The 20374-nt window shown below is 49.2% G+C and overlaps 1 protein-coding gene across 7 annotated transcripts in view; it reads left to right on the top strand.

Annotated features, from left to right (window-relative positions):
• The first annotated feature begins 549 nt into the window (after positions 1-549).
• The window catches only part of LOC122391582 (vigilin-like), a 52153-nt gene continuing 32328 nt past the window's right edge, over positions 550-20374 (top strand). Inside the window, exons 1-9 of one of the 7 annotated variants that reach the window (XM_043385645.1) lie at positions 550-646; positions 12607-12705; positions 13051-13199; positions 13465-13626; positions 13883-14067; positions 17954-18053; positions 18399-18550; positions 18958-19107; positions 19521-19808. In XM_043385645.1, coding sequence (XP_043241580.1) covers positions 12615-12705; positions 13051-13199; positions 13465-13626; positions 13883-14067; positions 17954-18053; positions 18399-18550; positions 18958-19107; positions 19521-19808 — 1277 coding nt within the window. In that variant the 5' untranslated portion in view covers positions 550-646; positions 12607-12614. Of the gene's footprint in view, positions 647-11944; positions 12174-12606; positions 12706-13050; positions 13200-13464; positions 13627-13882; positions 14068-17953; positions 18054-18398; positions 18551-18957; positions 19108-19520; positions 19809-20374 lie in introns of those variants that run through there. The other 6 variants (XM_043385643.1, XM_043385642.1, XM_043385647.1 and 3 more) reach the window with 6 other exon arrangements.

The raw sequence follows: 20374 nt of genomic DNA, 5'->3' as shown, positions 1-20374 counted from the left end.
GCCTTAGGCCTTGGCCCAACTGACCCCCCGCCGCGGGGTAAGTTGGGACATTGGAGGATGGCCGCTTTGATCAGATATGACACCAAGACGATGCTACCATCTCTCTTATATTAAGTCTTCTTTAAAAGATAAAGAAATCAGATCTCAGTTAATAGCCAACAAATAATGATGTATAGTTATACCGAAGTTATGACGCTTCAAGCAATAACTGGCTCAACTAGCGTTAGCGGAATGACGCAAAATTAGCAGGTGACCAGTGACCACTCCCAGTTCGCTAATATGTTTGCATCATTAACATACCTTCCACTATAAGCACGGTTTCTCAATCTTAACATAAAATATAACATCTTTTCATGTAATTTGCATCTCTAATATACCCCAGTCAAACTTGCATCACTAATGTAGTGGGGGACTTCTTGGGAAGAATTAGTTTCTAGGGACTTACACATTTATGCTCATTTCCCCACATTTGTCGCCAGGGGGAGAATTCCCCAGAATTTTCCGCTAGGAGTGGCTGAGCCCTATGGTGAATTCAAAATACGCTACCAGCCTGTTAGCAGTGGTCAGAAGAGTCAGGTGTCGTCAAATCAGTGCTGACATCTATAAGATGCTTTGAACACTTCTAATGAAAAGTCGGACAAAAGAGGTAGACTCGGTAGACTCAATTGCAATAGACATACCCAGGGGGGTACGCTCCGGCTGTTAAGCATTATGAAAAATGGTGACAGACGTTTGTGGAGGATTGTCGACGAACTCTTGTTCCGTGAGCAGTACTTACACGCTAGCGGAAAATTCACCAATCAGCGCTCGGCGGTACTCGACGCTGATTGGTCCGACGCTCGTGACGAAATTGCGGGGGACCGCAGTTATTCTCTATGGACCCGAATAGGCTTTTGGATTTCGGAGGGGTTTCTTTAAAATTATATGCTGTTTCGAGCTGTTTTCGAGTTGAAATATATTTCTTATGACTGTTACCTATATAATGGCACCATAAAATCATGATTTTGATAAATATTACCGATGAAATATCGGCCGAAAAGACATGCTGTCATGGTACGGACTGCCCTGCGGCTGATGTGGGGTCCCTAATGCCAGCGTATGGTAATAATGGGGTGACGAAGGGTTATTGGAGACTCTTAGAGCCCCATCAGCATTCAGCATAGGGTCATCAGAGGCCGGGAATGTCCATCAGGGGTCTGAGTAGGCCTGTCATAGGGGCATACATGACACATCATGGCCCATGGGTCAATGTAGATCCATGGGGCCGTTGAAGGGCCAGCATTTTTCAGCGTGGGCTCGCAATTACCTCTGATGGGCATATGCCGTGCCCCGATGGACTAACGCTGGCCCCTGATGAACCATCACCAGCCCCTGATAGGTCTACAAAGCCCACTGCTGGGTCTAAATTGGTCACTGATATGCCCAAATGGGCCACTGAGAAACCCGTACAACGTCCCCTGACTGCACCTGCTGGACCAGTGCCGTCCTCTCATGGGCCCACCACAGCTCTTGAATGACCTTTTCAAGTCCCTTGAAGTGCCTTTATTGGCCTAAATGGCCCCTGATTGGCTTATGTGTTCCCTATTGGTCCTATATGGCCCCCATGAGCCCTCAACGTCCCTAGACGGCCTTACATTATATGTCACTGGGCCCTGTTGGGTCAGCACCGGCCCCTGATAGGCTTGCACTGGACCCACCGGGCCTATACCGACCCATGAAGGGCCTATGTCGAGCCCTCATGGGCCTCCGATGACCACACGCCGGCATGTGTGGCCCCATCAGCAGTGGTCCGTCTATCCCATGTACTTACGGTCTTTTTGGTCGATGTGACACCGGTAGTATATAGAAATGTTATGATTAAATGTCGTTATTACACAGTCAAAAGTCACAGAAAGAATATCCAAGCTCAAAAATGGCCTCAAACCCAACAAAAACTGGTACAAATCCCCTTCAAAAGCCGTAAGTCTATTAAACGCCATAGGGGAATAGCTGCAGTCCCCCGCAATTTCGTCACGAGCATCGGGCCAATCAGCGTTGAGTATTGCCGAACGCCGATTGGTCGATTTCCGCTAGCCTGTAAATGCTGCTTGCGGATATAGTTTTGAACAAAAGAGGGTCGCGGCTACTAATTATCGCTTGTCACCACTTTTTCGTCGGGAGCGTTCTACCTGGTTTATATAGCCTTGGACATGTAACGGAAGTTGGCACAGATTCAGCACAGGTTCAGCACAGCACAGATTCGGTAGGGGGAAAAAAGGCCCCGGTAGAAGGAAACCTTTATGACCCGTTTTCCCCTAGAAATGACGTCACAAGGAGGTAAAAATGGGTATCAATCGAAAGCTCTCGTTTACCCAGACACAGTCCTGCAGGAAAATTTCACTTTTTCCCCATAGGAAAGTTTGTACGGGAAAATCAAAATTTTGGGTCAATGGGGGGTCCCCCCCGATTTCGTTCAAAATCGGCACACAGGTGCCCCACCACCAGCCGAGAAACTTTCCCCAAAACGGTCCCCGTTGCATTGACGTTTAAGGCCCGTAAAGCCCCCTAGACTCGTAAAATATCCGTAAAATCGCCTTTGTACGGACAAAAAAGTGGTGCTATGGTAAAAATGGGTATCAATCGAAAGCTCTCGTTTACCCAGACACAGTCCTGCAGGAAAATTTCACTTTTCCCCCATAGGAAAGTTTTTACGGGAAAATCAAAATTTTGGGTCAATGGGGGTCCCCCCCGATTTCGTTCAAAATCGGCACACAGGTGCCCCACCACCAGCCGAGAAACTTTCCCCAAAACGGTCCCCGTTGCATTGACGTTTAAGGCCCGTAAAGCCCCCTAGACTCGTAAAATATCCGTAAAATCGCCTTTGTACGGACAAAAATGTGGTGCTATGGAAAAAATGGTTATCAATCGAAAGCTCTCGTTTACCCAGACACAGTCCTGCAGGAAAATTTCACTTTTTCCCCATAGGAAAGTTTTTACGGGAAAATCAAAATTTTGGGTCAATGGGGGGTCCCCCCCCCCGATTTCGTTCAAAATCGGCACACAGGTGCCCCACCACCAGCCGAGAAACTTTCCCCAAAACGGTCCCCGTTGCATTGACGTTTAAGGCCCGTAAAGCCCCCTAGACTCGTAAAATATCCGTAAAATCGCCTTTGTACGGACAAAAAAGTGGTGCTATGGTAAAAATGGGTATCAATCGAAAGCTCTCGTTTACCCAGACACAGTCCTGCAGGAAAATTTCACTTTTTCCCCATAGGAAAGTTTTTACGGGAAAATCAAAATTTTGGGTCAATGGGGGGTCCCCCCGATTTCGTTCAAAATCGGCACACAGGTGCCCCACCACCAGCCGAGAAACTTTCCCCAAAACGGTCCCCGTTGCATTGACGTTTAAGGCCCGTAAAGCCCCCTAGACTCGTAAAATATCCGTAAAATCGCCTTTGTACGGACAAAAAAGTGGTGCTATGGTAAAAATGGGAATCAATCGAAAGCTCTCGTTTACCCAGACACAGTCCTGCAGGAAAATTTCACTTTTTCCCCATAGGAAAGTTTTTACGGGAAAATCAAAATTTTGGGTCAATGGGGGGTCCCCCCCGATTTCGTTCAAAATCGGCACACAGGTGCCCCACCACCAGCCGAGAAACTTTCCCCAAAACGGTCCCCGTTGCATTGACGTTTAAGGCCCGTAAAGCCCCCTAGACTCGTAAAATATCCGCAAAATCGCCTTTGTACGGACAAAAAAGTGGTGCTATGGTAAAAATGGGTATCAATCGAAAGCTCTCGTTTACCCAGACACAGTCATGCAGGAAAATTTCACTTTTTTCCCATAGGAAAGTTTGTACGGGAAAATCAAAATTTTGGGTCAATGGGGGGTCCCCCCGATTTCGTTCAAAATCGGCACACAGGTGCCCCACCACCAGCCGAGAAACTTTCCCCAAAACGGTCCCCGTTGCATTGACGTTTAAGGCCCGTAAAGCCCCCTAGACTCGTAAAATATCCGTAAAATCGCCTTTGTACGGACAAAAAAGTGGTGCTATGGCAAAAATGGGTATCAATCGAAAGCTCTCGTTTATCCAGACACAGTCCTGCAGGAAAATTTCACTTTTTCCCCATAGGAAAGTTTTTACGGGAAAATCAAAATTTTGGGTCAATGGGGGTCCCCCCCGATTTCGTTCAAAATCGGCACACAGGTGCCCCACCACCAGCCGAGAAACTTTCCCCAAAACGGTCCCCGTTGCATTGACGTTTAAGGCCCGTAAAGCCCCCTAGACTCGTAAAATATCCGTAAAATCGCCTTTGTACGGACAAAAAAGTGGTGCTATGGTAAAAATGGGAATCAATCGAAAGCTCTCGTTTACCCAGACACAGTCCTGCAGGAAAATTTCACTTTTTCCCCATAGGAAAGTTTGTACGGGAAAATCAAAATTTTGGGTCAATGGGGGGTCCCCCCCGATTTCGTTCAAAATCGGCACACAGGTGCCCCACCACCAGCCGAGAAACTTTCCCCAAAACGGTCCCCGTTGCATTGACGTTTAAGGCCCGTAAAGCCCCCTAGACTCGTAAAATATCCGTAAAATCGCCTTTGTACGGACAAAAAAGTGGTGCTATGGTAAAAATGGGTATCAATCGAAAGCTCTGGTTTACCCAGACACAGTCCTGCAGGAAAATTTCACTTTTTCCCCATAGGAAAGTTTTTACGGGAAAATCAAAATTTTGGGTCAATGGGGGGTCCCCCCCCGATTTCGTTCAAAATCGGCACACAGGTGCCCCACCACCAGCCGAGAAACTTTCCCCAAAACGGTCCCCGTTGCATTGACGTTTAAGGCCCGTAAAGCCCCCTAGACTCCTAAAATATCCGTAAAATCGCCTTTGTACGGACAAAAATGTGGTGCTATGGAAAAAATGGTTATCAATCGAAAGCTCTCGTTTACCCAGACACAGTCCTGCAGGAACATTTCACTTTTTCCCCATAGGAAAGTTTTTACGGGAAAATCAAAATTTTGGGTCAATGGGGGGTCCCCCCCCCCCGATTTCGTTCAAAATCGGCACACAGGTGCCCCACCACCAGCCGAGAAACTTTCCCCAAAACGGTCCCCGTTGCATTGACGTTTAAGGCCCGTAAAGCCCCCTAGACTCGTAAAATATCCGTAAAATCGCCTTTGTACGGACAAAAAAGTGGTGCTATGGTAAAAATGGGTATCAATCGAAAGCTCTCGTTTACCCAGACACAGTCCTGCAGGAAAATTTCACTTTTTCCCCATAGGAAAGTTTTTACGGGAAAATCAAAATTTTGGGTCAATGGGGGGTCCCCCCCGATTTCGTTCAAAATCGGCACACAGGTGCCCCACCACCAGCCGAGAAACTTTCCCCAAAACGGTCCCCGTTGCATTGACGTTTAAGGCCCGTAAAGCCCCCTAGACTCGTAAAATATCCGTAAAATCGCCTTTGTACGGACAAAAAAGTGGTGCTATGGTAAAAATGGGAATCAATCGAAAGCTCTCGTTTAACCAGACACAGCCCTGCAGGAAAATTTCACTTTTTCCCCATAGGAAAGTTTTTACGGGAAAATCAAAATTTTGGGTCAATGGGGGGTCCCCCCCGATTTCGTTCAAAATCGGCACACAGGTGCCCCACCACCAGCCGAGAAACTTTCCCCAAAACGGTCCCCGTTGCATTGACGTTTAAGGCCCGTAAAGCCCCCTAGACTCGTAAAATATCCGTAAAATCGCCTTTGTACGGACAAAAAAGTGGTGCTATGGTAAAAATGGGTATCAATCGAAAGCTCTCGTTTACCCAGACACAGTCCTGCAGGGAAATTTCACTTTTTCCCCATAGGAAAGTTTTTACGGGAAAATCAAAATTTTGGGTCAATGGGGGGTCCCCCCCGATTTCGTTCAAAATTGGCGCACAGGTGCCCCACCACCAGCCGAGAAACTTTCCCCAAAACGGTCCCCCGTTGCATTGACGTTTAAGGCCCGTAAAGCCCCCTAGACTCGTAAAATATCCGTAAAATCGCCTTTGTACGGACAAAAAAGTGGTGCTATGGTAAAAATGGGAATCAATCGAAAGCTCTCGTTTACCCAGACACAGTCCTGCAGGAAAATTTCACTTTTTCCCCATAGGAAAGTTTTTACGGGAAAATCAAAATTTTGGGTCAATGGGGGGTCCCCCCCGATTTCGTTCAAAATCGGCACACAGGTGCCCCACCACCAGCCGAGAAACTTTCCCCAAAACGGTCCTCGTTGCATTGACGTTTAAGGCCCGTAAAGCTCCCTAGACTCGTAAAATATCCGTAAAATCGCCTTTGTACGGACAAAAAAGTGGTGCTATGGTAAAAATGGGTATCAATCGAAAGCTCTCGTTTACCCAGACACAGTCCTGCAGGAAAATTTCACTTTTTCCCCATAGGAAAGTTTTTACGGGAAAATCAAAATTTTGGGTCAATGGGGGGTCCCCCCCGATTTCGTTCAAAATCGGCACACAGGTGCCCCACCACCAGCCGAGAAACTTTCCCCAAAACGGTCCCCGTTGCATTGACGTTTAAGGCCCGTAAAGCCCCCTAGACTCGTAAAATATCCGTAAAATCGCCTTTGTACGGACAAAAAAGTGGTGCTATGGTAAAAATGGGAATCAATCGAAAGCTCTCGTTTACCCAGACACAGTCCTGCAGGAAAATTTCACTTTTTCCCCATAGGAAAGTTTTTACGGGAAAATCAAAATTTTGGGTCAATGGGGGGTCCCCCCCGATTTCGTTCAAAATCGGCACACAGGTGCCCCACCACCAGCCGAGAAACTTTCCCCAAAACGGTCCCCGTTGCATTGACGTTTAAGGCCCGTAAAGCCCCCTAGACTCGTAAAATATCCGTAAAATCGCCTTTGTACGGACAAAAAAGTGGTGCTATGGTAAAAATGGGTATCAATCGAAAGCTCTCGTTTACCCAGACACAGTCCTGCAGGAAAATTCCACTTTTTCCCCATAGGAAAGTTTTTACGAGAAAATCAAATTTTTGGGTCAATAGGGGGTCCCCTCCGATTTCGTTCAAAATCGGCACACAGGTGCCCGAACACCAGCCGAGAAACTTTCCCCAAAACGGTCCCCGTTGCATTGACGTTTAAGGCCCGTAAAGCCCCCTAGACTCGTAAAATATCAGTAAAATCGCCATATTACGGACAAAAAAGTGGTGCTATGGTAAAAATGGGTATCAATCGAAAGCTCTCGTTTACCCAGACACAGTCCTGCAGGAAAATTTCACTTTTTCCCCATAGGAAAACGAAATCGGGGGACCCCCCATTGACCCAAAATTTTGATTTTCCCGTAAAAACTTTCCTATGGGGAAAAAGTGAAATTTTTCTGCAGGAATGTGTCTGGGTAAACGAGAGCTTTCGATTGATACCCATTTTTACCATAGCACCACTTTTTTGTCCGTACAAAGGCGGTTTTACGGATATTTTACGAGTCTAGGGGGCTTTACGGGCCTTAAACGTCAATGCAACAGGGACCGTTTTGGGGAAAGTTTCTCGGCTGGTGGTGGGGCACCTGTGTGCCGATTTTGAACGAAATCGGGGGGGACCCCCCATTGACCCAAAATTTTGATTTTCCCGTAAAAACTTTCCTATGGGGAAAAAGTAAAATTTTCCTGCAGGACTGTGTCTGGGTAAACGAGAGCTTTCGATTGATACCCATTTTTACCATAGCACCACTTTTTTGTCCGTACAAAGGCGGTTTTACGGATATTTTACGAGTCTAGGGGGCTTTACGGGCCTTAAACGTCAATGCAACGGGGACCGTTTTGGGGAAAGTTTCTCGGCTGGTGGTGGGGCACCTGTGTGCCGATTTTGAACGAAATCGGGGGGGACCCCCCATTGACCCAAAATTTTGATTTTCCCGTAAAAACTTTCCTATGGGGAAAAAGTAAAATTTTCCTGCAGGACTGTGTCTGGGTAAACGAGAGCTTTCGATTGATACCCATTTTTACCCTAGCGCCCCGTTTTTGGCCGTACAAGGGCGAATTTACGGATTTTTTACGAGTTTACGGGGCTTTAAGGGCCTTAAACGTCAATGCAACGGGGACCGTTTTGGGGAAAGTTTCTCGGCTAGTGGTGGGGCACCTGTGTGCCGATTTTGAACGAAATCGGGGGGGACCCCCCATTGACCCAAAATTTTGATTTTCCCGTCAAAACTTTCCTATGGGGAAAAAGTGAAATTTTCCTGCAGGACTGTGTCTGGGTAAACGAGAGCTTTCGATTGATACCCATTTCACCATAGCACCACTTTTTTGTCCGTACAAAGGCGGTTTTACGGATATTTTACGAGTCTAGGGGGCTTTACGGGCCTTAAACGTCAATGCAACGGGGACCGTTTTGGGGAAAGTTTCTCGGCTGGTGGTGGGGCACCTGTGTGCCGATTTTGAACGAAATCGGGGGGACCCCCCATTGACCCAAAATTTTGATTTTCCCGTAAAAACTTTTCTATGGGGAAAAAGTGAAATTTTCCTGCAGGACTGTGTTTGGGTAAACGAGAGCTTTCGATTGATACCCATTTTTACCATAGCACCACTTTTTTGTCCGTACAAAGGCGGTTTTACGGATATTTTACTAGTCTAGGGGGCTTTACGGGCCTTAAACGTCAATGCAACGGGGACCGTTTTGGGGAAAGTTTCTCGGCTGGTGGTGGGGCACCTGTGTGCCGATTTTGAACGAAATCGGGGGGGACCCCCCATTGACCCAAAATTTTGATTTTCCCGTCAAAACTTTCCTATGGGGAAAAAGTGAAATTTTCCTGCAGGACTGTGTCTGGGTAAACGAGAGATTTCGATTGATACCCATTTTTACCATAGCACCACTTTTTTGTCCGTACAAAGGCGGTTTTACGGATATTTTACGAGTCTAGGGGGCTTTACGGGCCTTAAACGTCAATGCAACGGGGACCGTTTTGGGGAAAGTTTCTCGGCTGGTGGTGGGGCACCTGTGTGCCGATTTTGAACGAAATCGGGGGGGACCCCCATTGACCCAAAATTTTGATTTTCCCGTCAAAACTTTCCTATGGGGAAAAAGTGAAATTTTCCTGCAGGACTGTGTCTGGGTAAACGAGAGCTTTCGATTGATACCCATTTTTACCCTAGCGCCCCGTTTTTGGCCGTACAAGGGCGAATTTACGGATTTTTTTACGAGTTTACGGGGCTTTAAGGGCCTTAAACGTCAATGCAACGGGGACCGTTTTGGGGAAAGTTTCTCGGCTAGTGGTGGGGCACCTGTGTGCCGATTTTGAACGAAATCGGGGGGGACCCCCTATTGACCCAAAATTTTGATTTTCCCGTAAAAACTTTCCTATGGGGAAAAAGTGAAATTTTCCTGCAGGACTGTGTCTGGGTAAACGAGAGCTTTCGATTGATACCCATTTTTACCCTAGCGCCCCGTTTTTGGCCGTACAAGGGCGAATTTACGGATTTTTTACGAGTTTACGGGGCTTTAAGGGCCTTAAACGTCAATGCAACGGGGACCGTTTTGGGGAAAGTTTCTCGGCTGGTGATGGGGCACCTGTGTGCCGATTTTGAACGAAATCGGGTGGGACCCCCCATTGACCCAAAATTTTGATTTTCCCGTCAAAACTTTCCTATGGGGAAAAAGTGAAATTTTCCTGCAGGACTGTGTCTGGGTAAACGAGAGCTTTCGATTGATACCCATTTTTACCATAGCACCACTTTTTTGTCCGTACAAAGGCGGTTTTACGGATATTTTACGAGTCTAGGGGGCTTTACGGGCCTTAAACGTCAATGCAACGGGGACCGTTTTGGGGAAAGTTTCTCGGCTGGTAGTGGGGCACCTGTGTGCCGATTTTGAACGAAATCGGGGGGGACCCCCCCATTGACCCAAAATTTTGATTTTCCCGTAAAAACTTTCATATGGGGAAAAAGTAAAATTTTCCTGCAGGACTGTGTCTGGGTAAACGAGAGCTTTCGATTTATTCCCATTTTTACCCTAGCGCCCCGTTTTTGGCCGTACAAGGGCGAATTTACGGATTTTTTACGAGTTTACGGGGCTTTAAGGGCCTTAAACGTCAATGCAACGGGGACCGTTTTGGGGAAAGTTTCTCGGCTGGTGGTGGGGCACCTGTGTGCCGATTTTGAACGAAATCGGGGGGGACCCCCCATTGACCCAAAATTTTGATTTTCCCGTCAAAACTTTCCTATGGGGAAAAAGTGAAATTTTCCTGCAGGACTGTGTCTGGGTAAACGAGAGCTTTCGATTGATACCCATTTTTACCATAGCACCACTTTTTTGTCCGTACAAAGGCGGTTTTACGGATATTTTACGAGTCTAGGGGGCTTTACGGGCCTTAAACGTCAATGCAACGGGGACCGTTTTGGGGAAAGTTTCTCGGCTGGTAGTGGGGCACCTGTGTGCCGATTTTGAACGAAATCGGGGGGGACCCCCCATTGACCCAAAATTTTGATTTTCCCGTAAAAACTTTCATATGGGGAAAAAGTAAAATTTTCCTGCAGGACTGTGTCTGGGTAAACGAGAGCTTTCGATTGATTCCCATTTTTACCCTAGCGCCCCGTTTTTGGCCGTACAAGGGCGAATTTACGGATTTTTACGAGTTTACGGGGCTTTAAGGGCCTTAAACGTCAATGCAACGGGGACCGTTTTGGGGAAAGTTTCTCGGCTAGTGGTGGGGCACCTGTGTGCCGATTTTGAACGAAATCGGGGGGGACCCCCCATTGACCCAAAATTTTGATTTTCCCGTAAAAACTTTCCTATGGGGCAAAAGTGAAATTTTCCTGCAGGACTGTGTCTGGGTAAACGAGAGCTTTCGATTGATACCCATTTTTACCATAGCACCACTTTTTTGTCCGTACAAAGGCGGTTTTACGGATATTTTACGAGTCTAGGGGGCTTTACGGGCCTTAAACGTCAATGCAACGGGGACCGTTTTGGGGAAAGTTTCTCGGCTGGTGGTGGGGCACCTGTGTGCCGATTTTGAACGAAATCGGGGGGGACCCCCCATTGACCCAAAATTTTGATTTTCCCGTCAAAACTTTCCTATGGGGAAAAAGTGAAATTTTCCTGCAGGACTGTGTCTGGGTAAACGAGAGCTTTCGATTGATACCCATTTTAACCATAGCACCACTTTTTTGTCCGTACAAAGGCGGTTTTACGGATATTTTACGAGTCTAGGGGGCTTTACGGGCCTTAAACGTCAATGCAACGGGGACCGTTTTGGGGGAAAGTTTCTCGGCTGGTGGTGGGGCACCTGTGTGCCGATTTTGAACGAAATCGGGGGGGGACCCCCCATTGACCCAAAATTTTGATTTTCCCGTAAAAACTTTCCTATGGGGAAAAAGTGAAATTTTCCTGCAGGACTGTGTCTGGGTAAACGAGAGCTTTCGATTGATACCCATTTTTACCCTAGCGCCCCGTTTTTGGCCGTACAAGGGCGAATTTACGGATTTTTTACGAGTTTACGGGGCTTTAAGGGCCTTAAACGTCAATGCAACGGGGACCGTTTTGGGGAAAGTTTCTCGGCTAGTTGTGGGGCACCTGTGTGCCGATTTTGAACAAAATCGGGGGGGACCCCCCATTGACCCAAAATTTTGATTTTCCCGTAAAAACTTTCCTATGGGGAAAAAGTGAAATTTTCCTGCAGGACTGTGTCTGGGTAAACGAGAGCTTTCGATTGGTGTGGTTTTTTACCCGTTTGTGACGTCATTTCTAGGGAAAAACGGGTCATAAAGGTTTCCCTCTACCGGGGCCTTTTTTTCCCCTACCGAATCTGTGCTGTGCTGAATCTGTGCTGAATCTGTGCCAACTTCCGTTACATGCCTTGGACATACCCGACATACCCCGCGTTCGATGTCTCTCGGACGGCGAAGATTCTACGCCGTCCGGCCAATCACGTTCCATAATCGCAGCCGAGCCCCCGCTGACCTTGAACGCGATTGGCCGGACGACGTAGAATTTTCGTTGTCCGAGAGACATCGAACGCGGGGATAGACTGATAACGCGCATCGCAGAGCGTTTGTTGGATTTGTTTTCAAAGTTCAAGGGGTCAAAGGTTGAGTTGATCAAGAGTTGATCGTCGGAGTCCGACCGGTCGTCAAGTCGTCAAACCGTGAAGTGTCCCTGTCTTTTGTTCGTTTTTTTTTTGTTGCAATTTAGATGTAAAACAACCCTGGTAGGTATGAAGAAATTGATTCTTTCTTTCCATGGACAAATTGTAAGCTGGCTGTTTCAGCAACAATTATCCTTGTTTCCTGTCCATTTAGCTTGATATTTGTACTTGCTTTGTGTCTTATGTAAAGAAATTGAAATTGAGAAATCAGGAAGTCAGCCGTCAGGCACAGTGAATGCAATAAAGGGCATCTATGTGTCTACTTTGCCGAACACTGAAAAATCATTACTTAAATTTGATGTATTCATAGATAGCTGCTGTTTGAATGTTGATATTCTGGGTCAACTTCAGGTTGAGGTAGCTAATGATAATTATTAATTATTGTTATCACAATATGTTACAATATTTGTTATGGAGGCAGTAGGCTGCAGGGAGATACAGTTGTCAGTTTAGAGCTCAAGGTATTATAATTAGCTGACTGTCTTTTGTGCCTTCCACAGCGGTCATCATGAGCAGGCGAGCTGAAGATTTGAAATCTCAGGGTAACACCTGCTTTAAGAATAAGGAATATGATAAGGCACGGCAGTGCTATTTGCAAGGTTAGTTTTAGTTGACTCTTTTCAAAGAATATAAGTCTAGTGACTAATTGCCTGCCCACTAGCCAGTGGTTAAGGATTTGGGTATCTTTTACATGGAACTTGTTGCATAGCATTATGAGTATGGACTAACCTAGTAACCATCTGTCCACATTTGGGATATGTTTTCCTACTTCTACTAATAGGTTTTACTAGCAGACAGAAGGAGCTTCATATTGTAACATACACAACCCAAAACTAAGACCTATTGGGTTAAACTAAGACGGTTTCTTCTGTCCCTTTTATTCTGTATTGACAATTATGTTTGTCTAACGTCTATAACGGGCATCTTTCCCCTGTGATTCACAGCTCTCAAGGCAGGGATGGAGGATGGCTCTGATGACATCATGCACATCATCTACAGTAACCTGGCACACGTTAACAACAAGCTGGGCCAGTTCAAAGAGAGCGAGAAATATGCCCGGCTGACCATCCGCAAGAAGCCTGATTGGTTCAAGGTGAGCACTCAACAGGCTCAACATTTCAGTAATCCAAAGCATTTTGATTATTTTTGGTGTGGCTTTAGTTTACTTTTGAAAGGTAAATTGCTTGATAAGTGCATAAACTTTTGTTCCATTAATTTATGTTAACAAGCTCAGAGTTTTCTGCCAATCAGGGCATGTTATTGTGTGTCATTTAGCTGCTGATATTTTACAGAGTCTGTCAAACCAGACCAGCCTTGCTTATTCTGACCGTCACATATGGTTCTAACTGTCTCTGCAGGGCTACCACCGCGCCGCTTTGGCCGCCCAGCATCTTGGCAAACTGGACGACGCCATAGCGCTACTGGATAAGGGCATCGATAATTGTGTCGCCAATGACGAACTGAAGCAACTTAAAAACACACTACTGGAACAAAAGAGGAGGCCCAGGAGCGCCTCGAAGGTATGATTATGGGGGAAGTTTGGTGAGCTGTAGTCGGTCACTTATGTGGGTGTGTAGCGTTATCGCTTGATTCTTCGCCAATCTGTTAAATTGACAGTGCAGTTCCGAGAAATATCGTTAAACGCGTCGTCCTGTCGAACTCTGGGACATCCTAGTAGGCAGCTAGTCATTTCCTGCCTGCATATGTCTGTGTCACCGCTCTCGGAGGTCCTAGACGCTGACCTGGCCTGACCTAACCTCGGCGCGGTGCCTACAGCCGCCACCGCCGCCGCCTCTTCAGAAAGTGGACCCGCAGCTAGCCGCCGCCGCTGCCGCCGCTCCGACCCGGTCCAGCTCAAAGAACCGATCGGCGAAGGCTAGCAAGACCACTAAGGCTGCATCGAAGACAACAGCCGGGGAGACGGCTTCCTCAGCGTCGTCGACTGCCAGCAACAGCAAAGGGTGAGCAATATGAGTCGCAGACGGTCTCAGCGTGCGAGCAGGGTCGGATTCGGTTGGTTGATACAGCGCCAGTCTGCAGTCGAGCCGTCCTAAGCCGGTTTGGCTTGGATCGCGTCGGGTGTAGTGTTGCATAAACTGCAACAGATAGGGGAGTTCCCGGGTGTTTAAATCGCGCTTATCACCGCAGTCACGAGCTGTGTTGTTTTGATAAAGAGAAGACGAGCTCATCCCAGTTTCGCTGGAGGACTAGGAAATGCATTCACGACAAAAGGGTGATCAATATTTGGTAAGCCTTAGTATTTGCATAAGTTATTCGTGTAAGCTTGGATGGCCGTCGTTTGTGATAGAATTGCCGTGCTAGTCGTCACTCTCAGTCTTGGCCCTTTCTTTGTGTTTGCCTTTATCCGAAAATTTGCTGTAATGTCACCATGAAACCGTCGCGAGTCGTCCGCCGGATTTTCTTTTGCGCTTGCGGCATCGGAAAACCACACTTACCCTTTGTAGGGCTATCTGCTTTTCTGTTACCCGTACTTAATAGCTGTACGTAAACGATTGCAACACTAATACCTTACCGCATGTGTGCGACTACCGACTGCATTGGGGACGTTAGTGCCGGCGTGATCATTGACCGTTGACCGCTTCACGTATCGATCTGGGGACGCGGGCACGGGCCGTGGTCGGAGCCGTTGGAGGCATGCGACGTCGTCAGTCATATGGACCGCGTTACATGCCTACCGGCGTGTGTCAGACGGAAGGCATTGCAGACTAGCACAAAGAGCTGATTGTTTTACGAAGAGCTGAGTATTTTTACGGGTTCGCTCCTCTGTTCTTATATCACCTGTATGTTCGTCAGTTATTATAATTCAACGGGTACACCCATTTCGCGTTCACAGTCTCACCATACCGTTCGCTCACACCACCATCTATTGATGACCGCTCGCCATATTGCGCCGATACCCTGTCTCCTGTCACTCTCCAGAGTTACCGTGGCAGTCTGTCATTGTGTCTGTCTATGCAGGCTGCCTGGCCATCACATTGACAGGGCGGCTCGTAATTTGGCTCCCCCGCATGATTTGGCTTTTCCGCCCGTGATAAGTGCTGTGCAGCCCGTAATTTGGTTGTGTCGCTCTTTGTTTCGCTGTGCATCCCGGGTTAGGTTGATGGTCGCTGATAACCACCGCAGTCCGGGCGCCCCTTAAACCTAACCATCGCCATTACGGGAGTTCTGGCCTTGGTCGCTGTGAATGCCGACCTAGCTGTTTGGTTGGAGGCCGCGGCACAATACGTACCCCTCATTGGCCACGGGGCTTAGGTCGGGTCGGGTAGCCCGGCATTGTCTGTTGAACAGGGACCTGTCTGTATGTGTTTCTGGCTTGCCTAGAGTTGTCAGTACAGGTGGTTGAGAGAATCGTTGCGAGATTCTAGCACATCCTAATCCCGATGGCCTAAGGGATGAGGTATATGGGGGCATATTCGTGCAGGCACGAATTAGTCTCAGGGCGGGGTGTTCGGTTGCGTTGATGCATTAACTTCTGATGGTTATTTCTGTGGGGTGTGTGAAATGTAGCGTTGCTAGCTGTTGTGCATGGCTGGAAGATCCGGGCTGAGTCATCAGTCACGGGCCAGTCATAGAGGCGGAGCTGAAGCCACGCAGCCACTGGGCCGCGCCGGTTGTATGTGGCTCTACGTGTCGTCGCATGATGTATGTTTATGCTATACAGCGTGTTCATGTCATACCACCATGTCCCTGCCTCCTTGCCTTCCCTCGCCTCGCCACCCGGCCCGAGTCCGCTGGACCGACGCCGTGATATGACTCACTTTGCCGCCTGCAGGTTCTGTTTGGGTCGGGACAGCGCGGGTAACCCCCCTGCACCCTCCCCCTCTGCCCTCCCCGCCGGGCGATACTGCAGCCCCCCCCCCCCCCAACCATCCGGCGGACCGGGTCCGGAGGCCGCCCACTGAGTGACGTTTCTGCTAAACCAACGTTACAGTGACCCGCCACAGCATGTATTAAACAAGTAAACAAAACAGCAATACATAGCACGTCCGCTCTCGGCCTCTGAACTCCCTGCACAAACCCATCAGCCCACCACCGGGCCCGACATATCTAGTCCACACAATTCCACTAACGATCACTCTGGCCCCGTTCACGGACTAGGCGCAACATCGTGAATGCACTGATACAGTGCAGCGCTTATTATCAACGAGTTAAATGTTTTTAGGAAGGATTTGAATTGTGGGGCTAACAGAATCGTGGGCAGACATTTAAAAACTCGAAGCCCAGTAACGGCTTTCACAACTGTTATCAGCGCTGGCAACCAAGAACATGACGGCTGGGTATCGCCATGGTTTCGCGGCGGCAGACTGCATGCTATTTCAATAAATCACGTGTGCTGGTGTCACAATCGAGTCTGCTCCCTCATACTTTAAGTTGATAAGGTGCGAGTGGGATATTAATTCAAAATAGGTACGTGTAAACATTTATCGCTCGGTAATTTAAAGACGACCTCTCTACACTGAGAATGAACACTGCACTTCGTGGAAAATTGGGCTTTGAGGAGCATCCGTATTCAATGGTATTGGAACTGTAGAATTCAATTTTCAAACGCGATCTTATATGATTCATACTTGAATTGTGAATGTCATAGAAAGAGGCGCGAAGTTACTTTCTGCTATGAACGGCTAGCTGAGATGCATACTTCAATCGTAACTGCGTAACGTGTTTGTGCATATTTCCGTTGCAATGATCTCAAATATGTCACAATATGGACTTTATGAGATCCTCCGTTGAGGCTGTGTACTTGATTTACATCATCAAGACCATCTTTTGCAAAAGAGGGCTCTCGCGATACTGAAACCGATAATGTTTGTTAATGTTCCGATTTCTTCCCGCGCAAGATGTTAGAAAGATCTCTGGCTGGCTCCCTGACGGGCTCTGCACCGCATCGCCCACCAGACGATACGTTTGGCTTACTACCCAATCTTATCAGGCCGTATCGGATTCCTGTATCGGCGCCAATCTTATCGAAAGACGTAGTCAGGGTTTGGCAGCGCTAACTGAAGCAGCACTGACCGTAACCTGTCAGCAAGAGAACTATGCGGTACCTGGATTTATATTATATCATATATTGACCAGAATAAAGTGAACTAGCGTGGATGCCCGTTTGCCACCGGTATCATTGCAATGTCAAATATCGTGGCTTCTGGATAGTGAAGCACTCCACTCGATATCATAAATCGGGATAAGATAGGACTCTACGGAGCGTCAAGCGTGCACTGCTCGTGCTCGTCTCCCGACTCCCCCTCGTCCCCCACCCGCCCGCCTGGTGGGAGCTCAGAATACCGTCAGCTGGCCGGTGTACGCGGCAGCCTCTGTTAGGCGCGTCAGCTCTGACTCAGAAAAGCTTGTCCCATCTTCTCGAACCCCATTGGCTGTGGTCCGTTTCCGCCCCACCGCGGACTGCCGCGCGCGCCACCTTCCCGCGCCCGCGGCAGAGTCTGGCGCCCTGCCAGGACCTGCGGGCACCGAGAGGGGCATGGGAGGGCCGCAGACGGAATCTCGCGCCGCCGCGGGGGCAGTTCCGCGCGCTACTCACACGTGTGATGCGGGTTTTACAGTGCGGGTGTGGTGCTAGGTGTGATTTAGAGTGGCTGTGAGACTGTGCAGAGCGGCGAACTGATACGGAAGGGGCTGTGCGGGTCACCCTGGAGGGACTGAATCGGTCGCCGTGAGGTGGCGGCACTCCACTGCTCGACTGTGATCTGCCACGGTGCTCGGTCAGACTGGACCGGCTGGTGATCGGTGCCAGTGTCTGGCTCAGTGTCGGTGTCGGCTGACCGGGATGCGCACGCCGTACTCAGCCATGATGTCTTCCCTCTTGGACAGGGTGTGGTCGAGCCTGCTGGCCTCCAGTCGACCGGCGGAGACGGTTAGCGAGCAGACGGCCGCCGCCGCCCGCGCCGGACAGCCCGACGCCCTCAATGAGGTCAGTGAGGGCCGGGTCAGGGGGTCACCCTGCGCCATACCTGACGGTCGGAGGTATGGGGGGCGGGATATCCGGTCCCCCAGACAGCGCGTGTAGCTGACACAATTATAATAGCACAGAGCTATGTGTACCGCCAACCGCTATAGCTTGTAGCTCCGCTTACGATGGTAAAAACACCGCATCGTTTTACGTTAAACTGGAGCCCTAACGTTCATATCATCAGCCAACGCCACATATTCGTTACTCGTCTCACTGCAAGCATGACTGGACACGCCCTGACCTCGCTCTGCCCGTGAGCCCAAACAAATAAACCTACCCTCCCCCTTCCGGCCCGCTGCTGCCCAGGAGCTGTGCATCACGGTGCGGCGGGGCTCGGTGGCGCTGCGCCGACCCGGCGGCGCTCGAGAGGCCTATGATGAGTACCGGAAGGCACTCCAGCAGGTGGCCAAGTACCCCAAGGAGCTGAACCTCTCTGGCAACGAGCTGATCTCACTTAGGTATGTGGTTTACGGTGTCTGGTCCCTCTCAGGTATGTGGTTGGTGGTGTCAGGTGCCGTTGTCACTGCGGTAGTATGGTGGGGGGAGGGGGAGAGGAAGAAGCGTTTCGAGGTATGAGTCGTCAGATGTGTGGTTGAGTAAATTGGAGATAGTTGCGTATGCGTTTGTAAGGTTATAACTCGTTGTATGACCTGTCAGGAGCAGAGCAAGAGACGCTGGTGAATATTTTGTTGAATGCTGGCTTATGTCAGACTACCATCACCGATGCCCGCGCGTGTAACGGACGCTACTCCCAGTTTCGTAAAAGTCACGCAGTATCAGCTGCAGTGAATGTATGGCTGTGCCGGTCCCTGTGGACAGGTACTGCTTCGTCCTGGACTGCTATGAGGTCTCTGTGTATCGGCAGGTATTGTTTCGCGATGGCCTGCTACGAAGTGGCCACACAAGAGGCGCTCAGTTCGGCGGAGGATGAGCTGCTCGCCATCATACACAAGACCAAGCGGCCCATGCCGGCGGCCTTCTATCTACTCGGCCGCGTCTACATGAGACTCAACAGGTGTGACTTCCTTCTCGCCTCGCTCCGCGCCGCGCGCCACGCTGTAGCTGTTCAGCGCGACCTGCAATAACGCTGCATACTGTGGCATTCAGTATGGGTGGTTGTGTTTCACAAAGGCAGATCATGAAGTAAGGACCGCAGGAATGCTATTTATTGCATTTTTGTCAGTTACACCCATAATTGATCCATATTCGACTTGCACATCATGCGCATAAATATCGCGACGCAAGAGCAGCATGCCGTGTACCCGTTCGCCGTTTTTAGCATGTGTTCTGGTTTGCAACTGTGGGAACGGTCCGCTATCCGCCGATGTCTGTGTGGCACAGTCTGTCTCTGTGTAGTGTGTAATCCCTGCATCCCTGCGCCCTTTTAGTTCTCGCCCCTACTCACCATCGTCTCTGCGTGTACGTCAGGTTCGAGCAGGCGGCGGCCGTGCTGCAGCTGGCCAGCGACATTCTCAGTAAGGACGCGCGCGGTGACACGCACGTCTACCCGGGCACCTCGGAGGTGATCCCGGACACGGAGAGCGCCTGGCGCGGCACGCTGCGACATCCCGTGCAGGAGCTGCTGCGGCGCTGCCAGTACCCGCCGCGGCCGGACGCCCTCTGCCGACTGGACGACTGTCTGACGCACGTCACCGTGCCCGACCTACACAACCCCAAACGGAGCCGACAGGAGCGGCGCACCGCCATCTACTACGGGTGAGACGGCCGGTGGTATATGGTAGACGATAGCTGCTGCTGTGTGCACATTAGAGGGAAGCTGATCTCGAGATAATCCCTGAAGGTGTGGGCCCCCGGGAGTTATGGGCCATCGCCATGTTAAAGTAGTTCTACTAAACAAGTGTCATATTTGTTAGTTTAACGGTCCACATCGCTATCAAAGTTATTCAGGATACCTGTGAAGAATTCATTGTTCATTGTTCTGTTAGATTTACAACATGATTTAATTTACATTTTCATATGCATGTTTTGCGCCATCCAGCTGCACTCAATTCCCGCGCATGGAAAGCTAGCGGGGTTTCACTGCCAAAGACTGTACGAGCGACAGCTGCTCGGCCATGCGACCGGTCAAAGGTTACCCTGCCCCACCGACGTGTTTCAATGGACGCTGCTATCGCATTTCGCGAGCTGACGTCACACTTGTGGTAGACGTATTGGAGCAATGGGCTTGCTGATGTTTCCATGGAAGCCCAATTTGACACGTGTGATAGCAGCGTGGTGCTATCATCGGTGAGACACCACTCGGCGCTACCCCCACTCCAGCC

The sequence above is a fragment of the Amphibalanus amphitrite genome, unplaced genomic scaffold (genome assembly GCF_019059575.1).
Source record: "Amphibalanus amphitrite isolate SeventyFive unplaced genomic scaffold, NRLGWU_Aamphi_draft 000445F_arrow, whole genome shotgun sequence".
In the NCBI taxonomy this organism is placed as follows: domain Eukaryota; kingdom Metazoa; phylum Arthropoda; class Thecostraca; order Balanomorpha; family Balanidae; genus Amphibalanus; species Amphibalanus amphitrite.
Note: the sequence above shows the minus strand (reverse complement) of the source record. Positions and strands in the feature narration are given on the sequence as shown.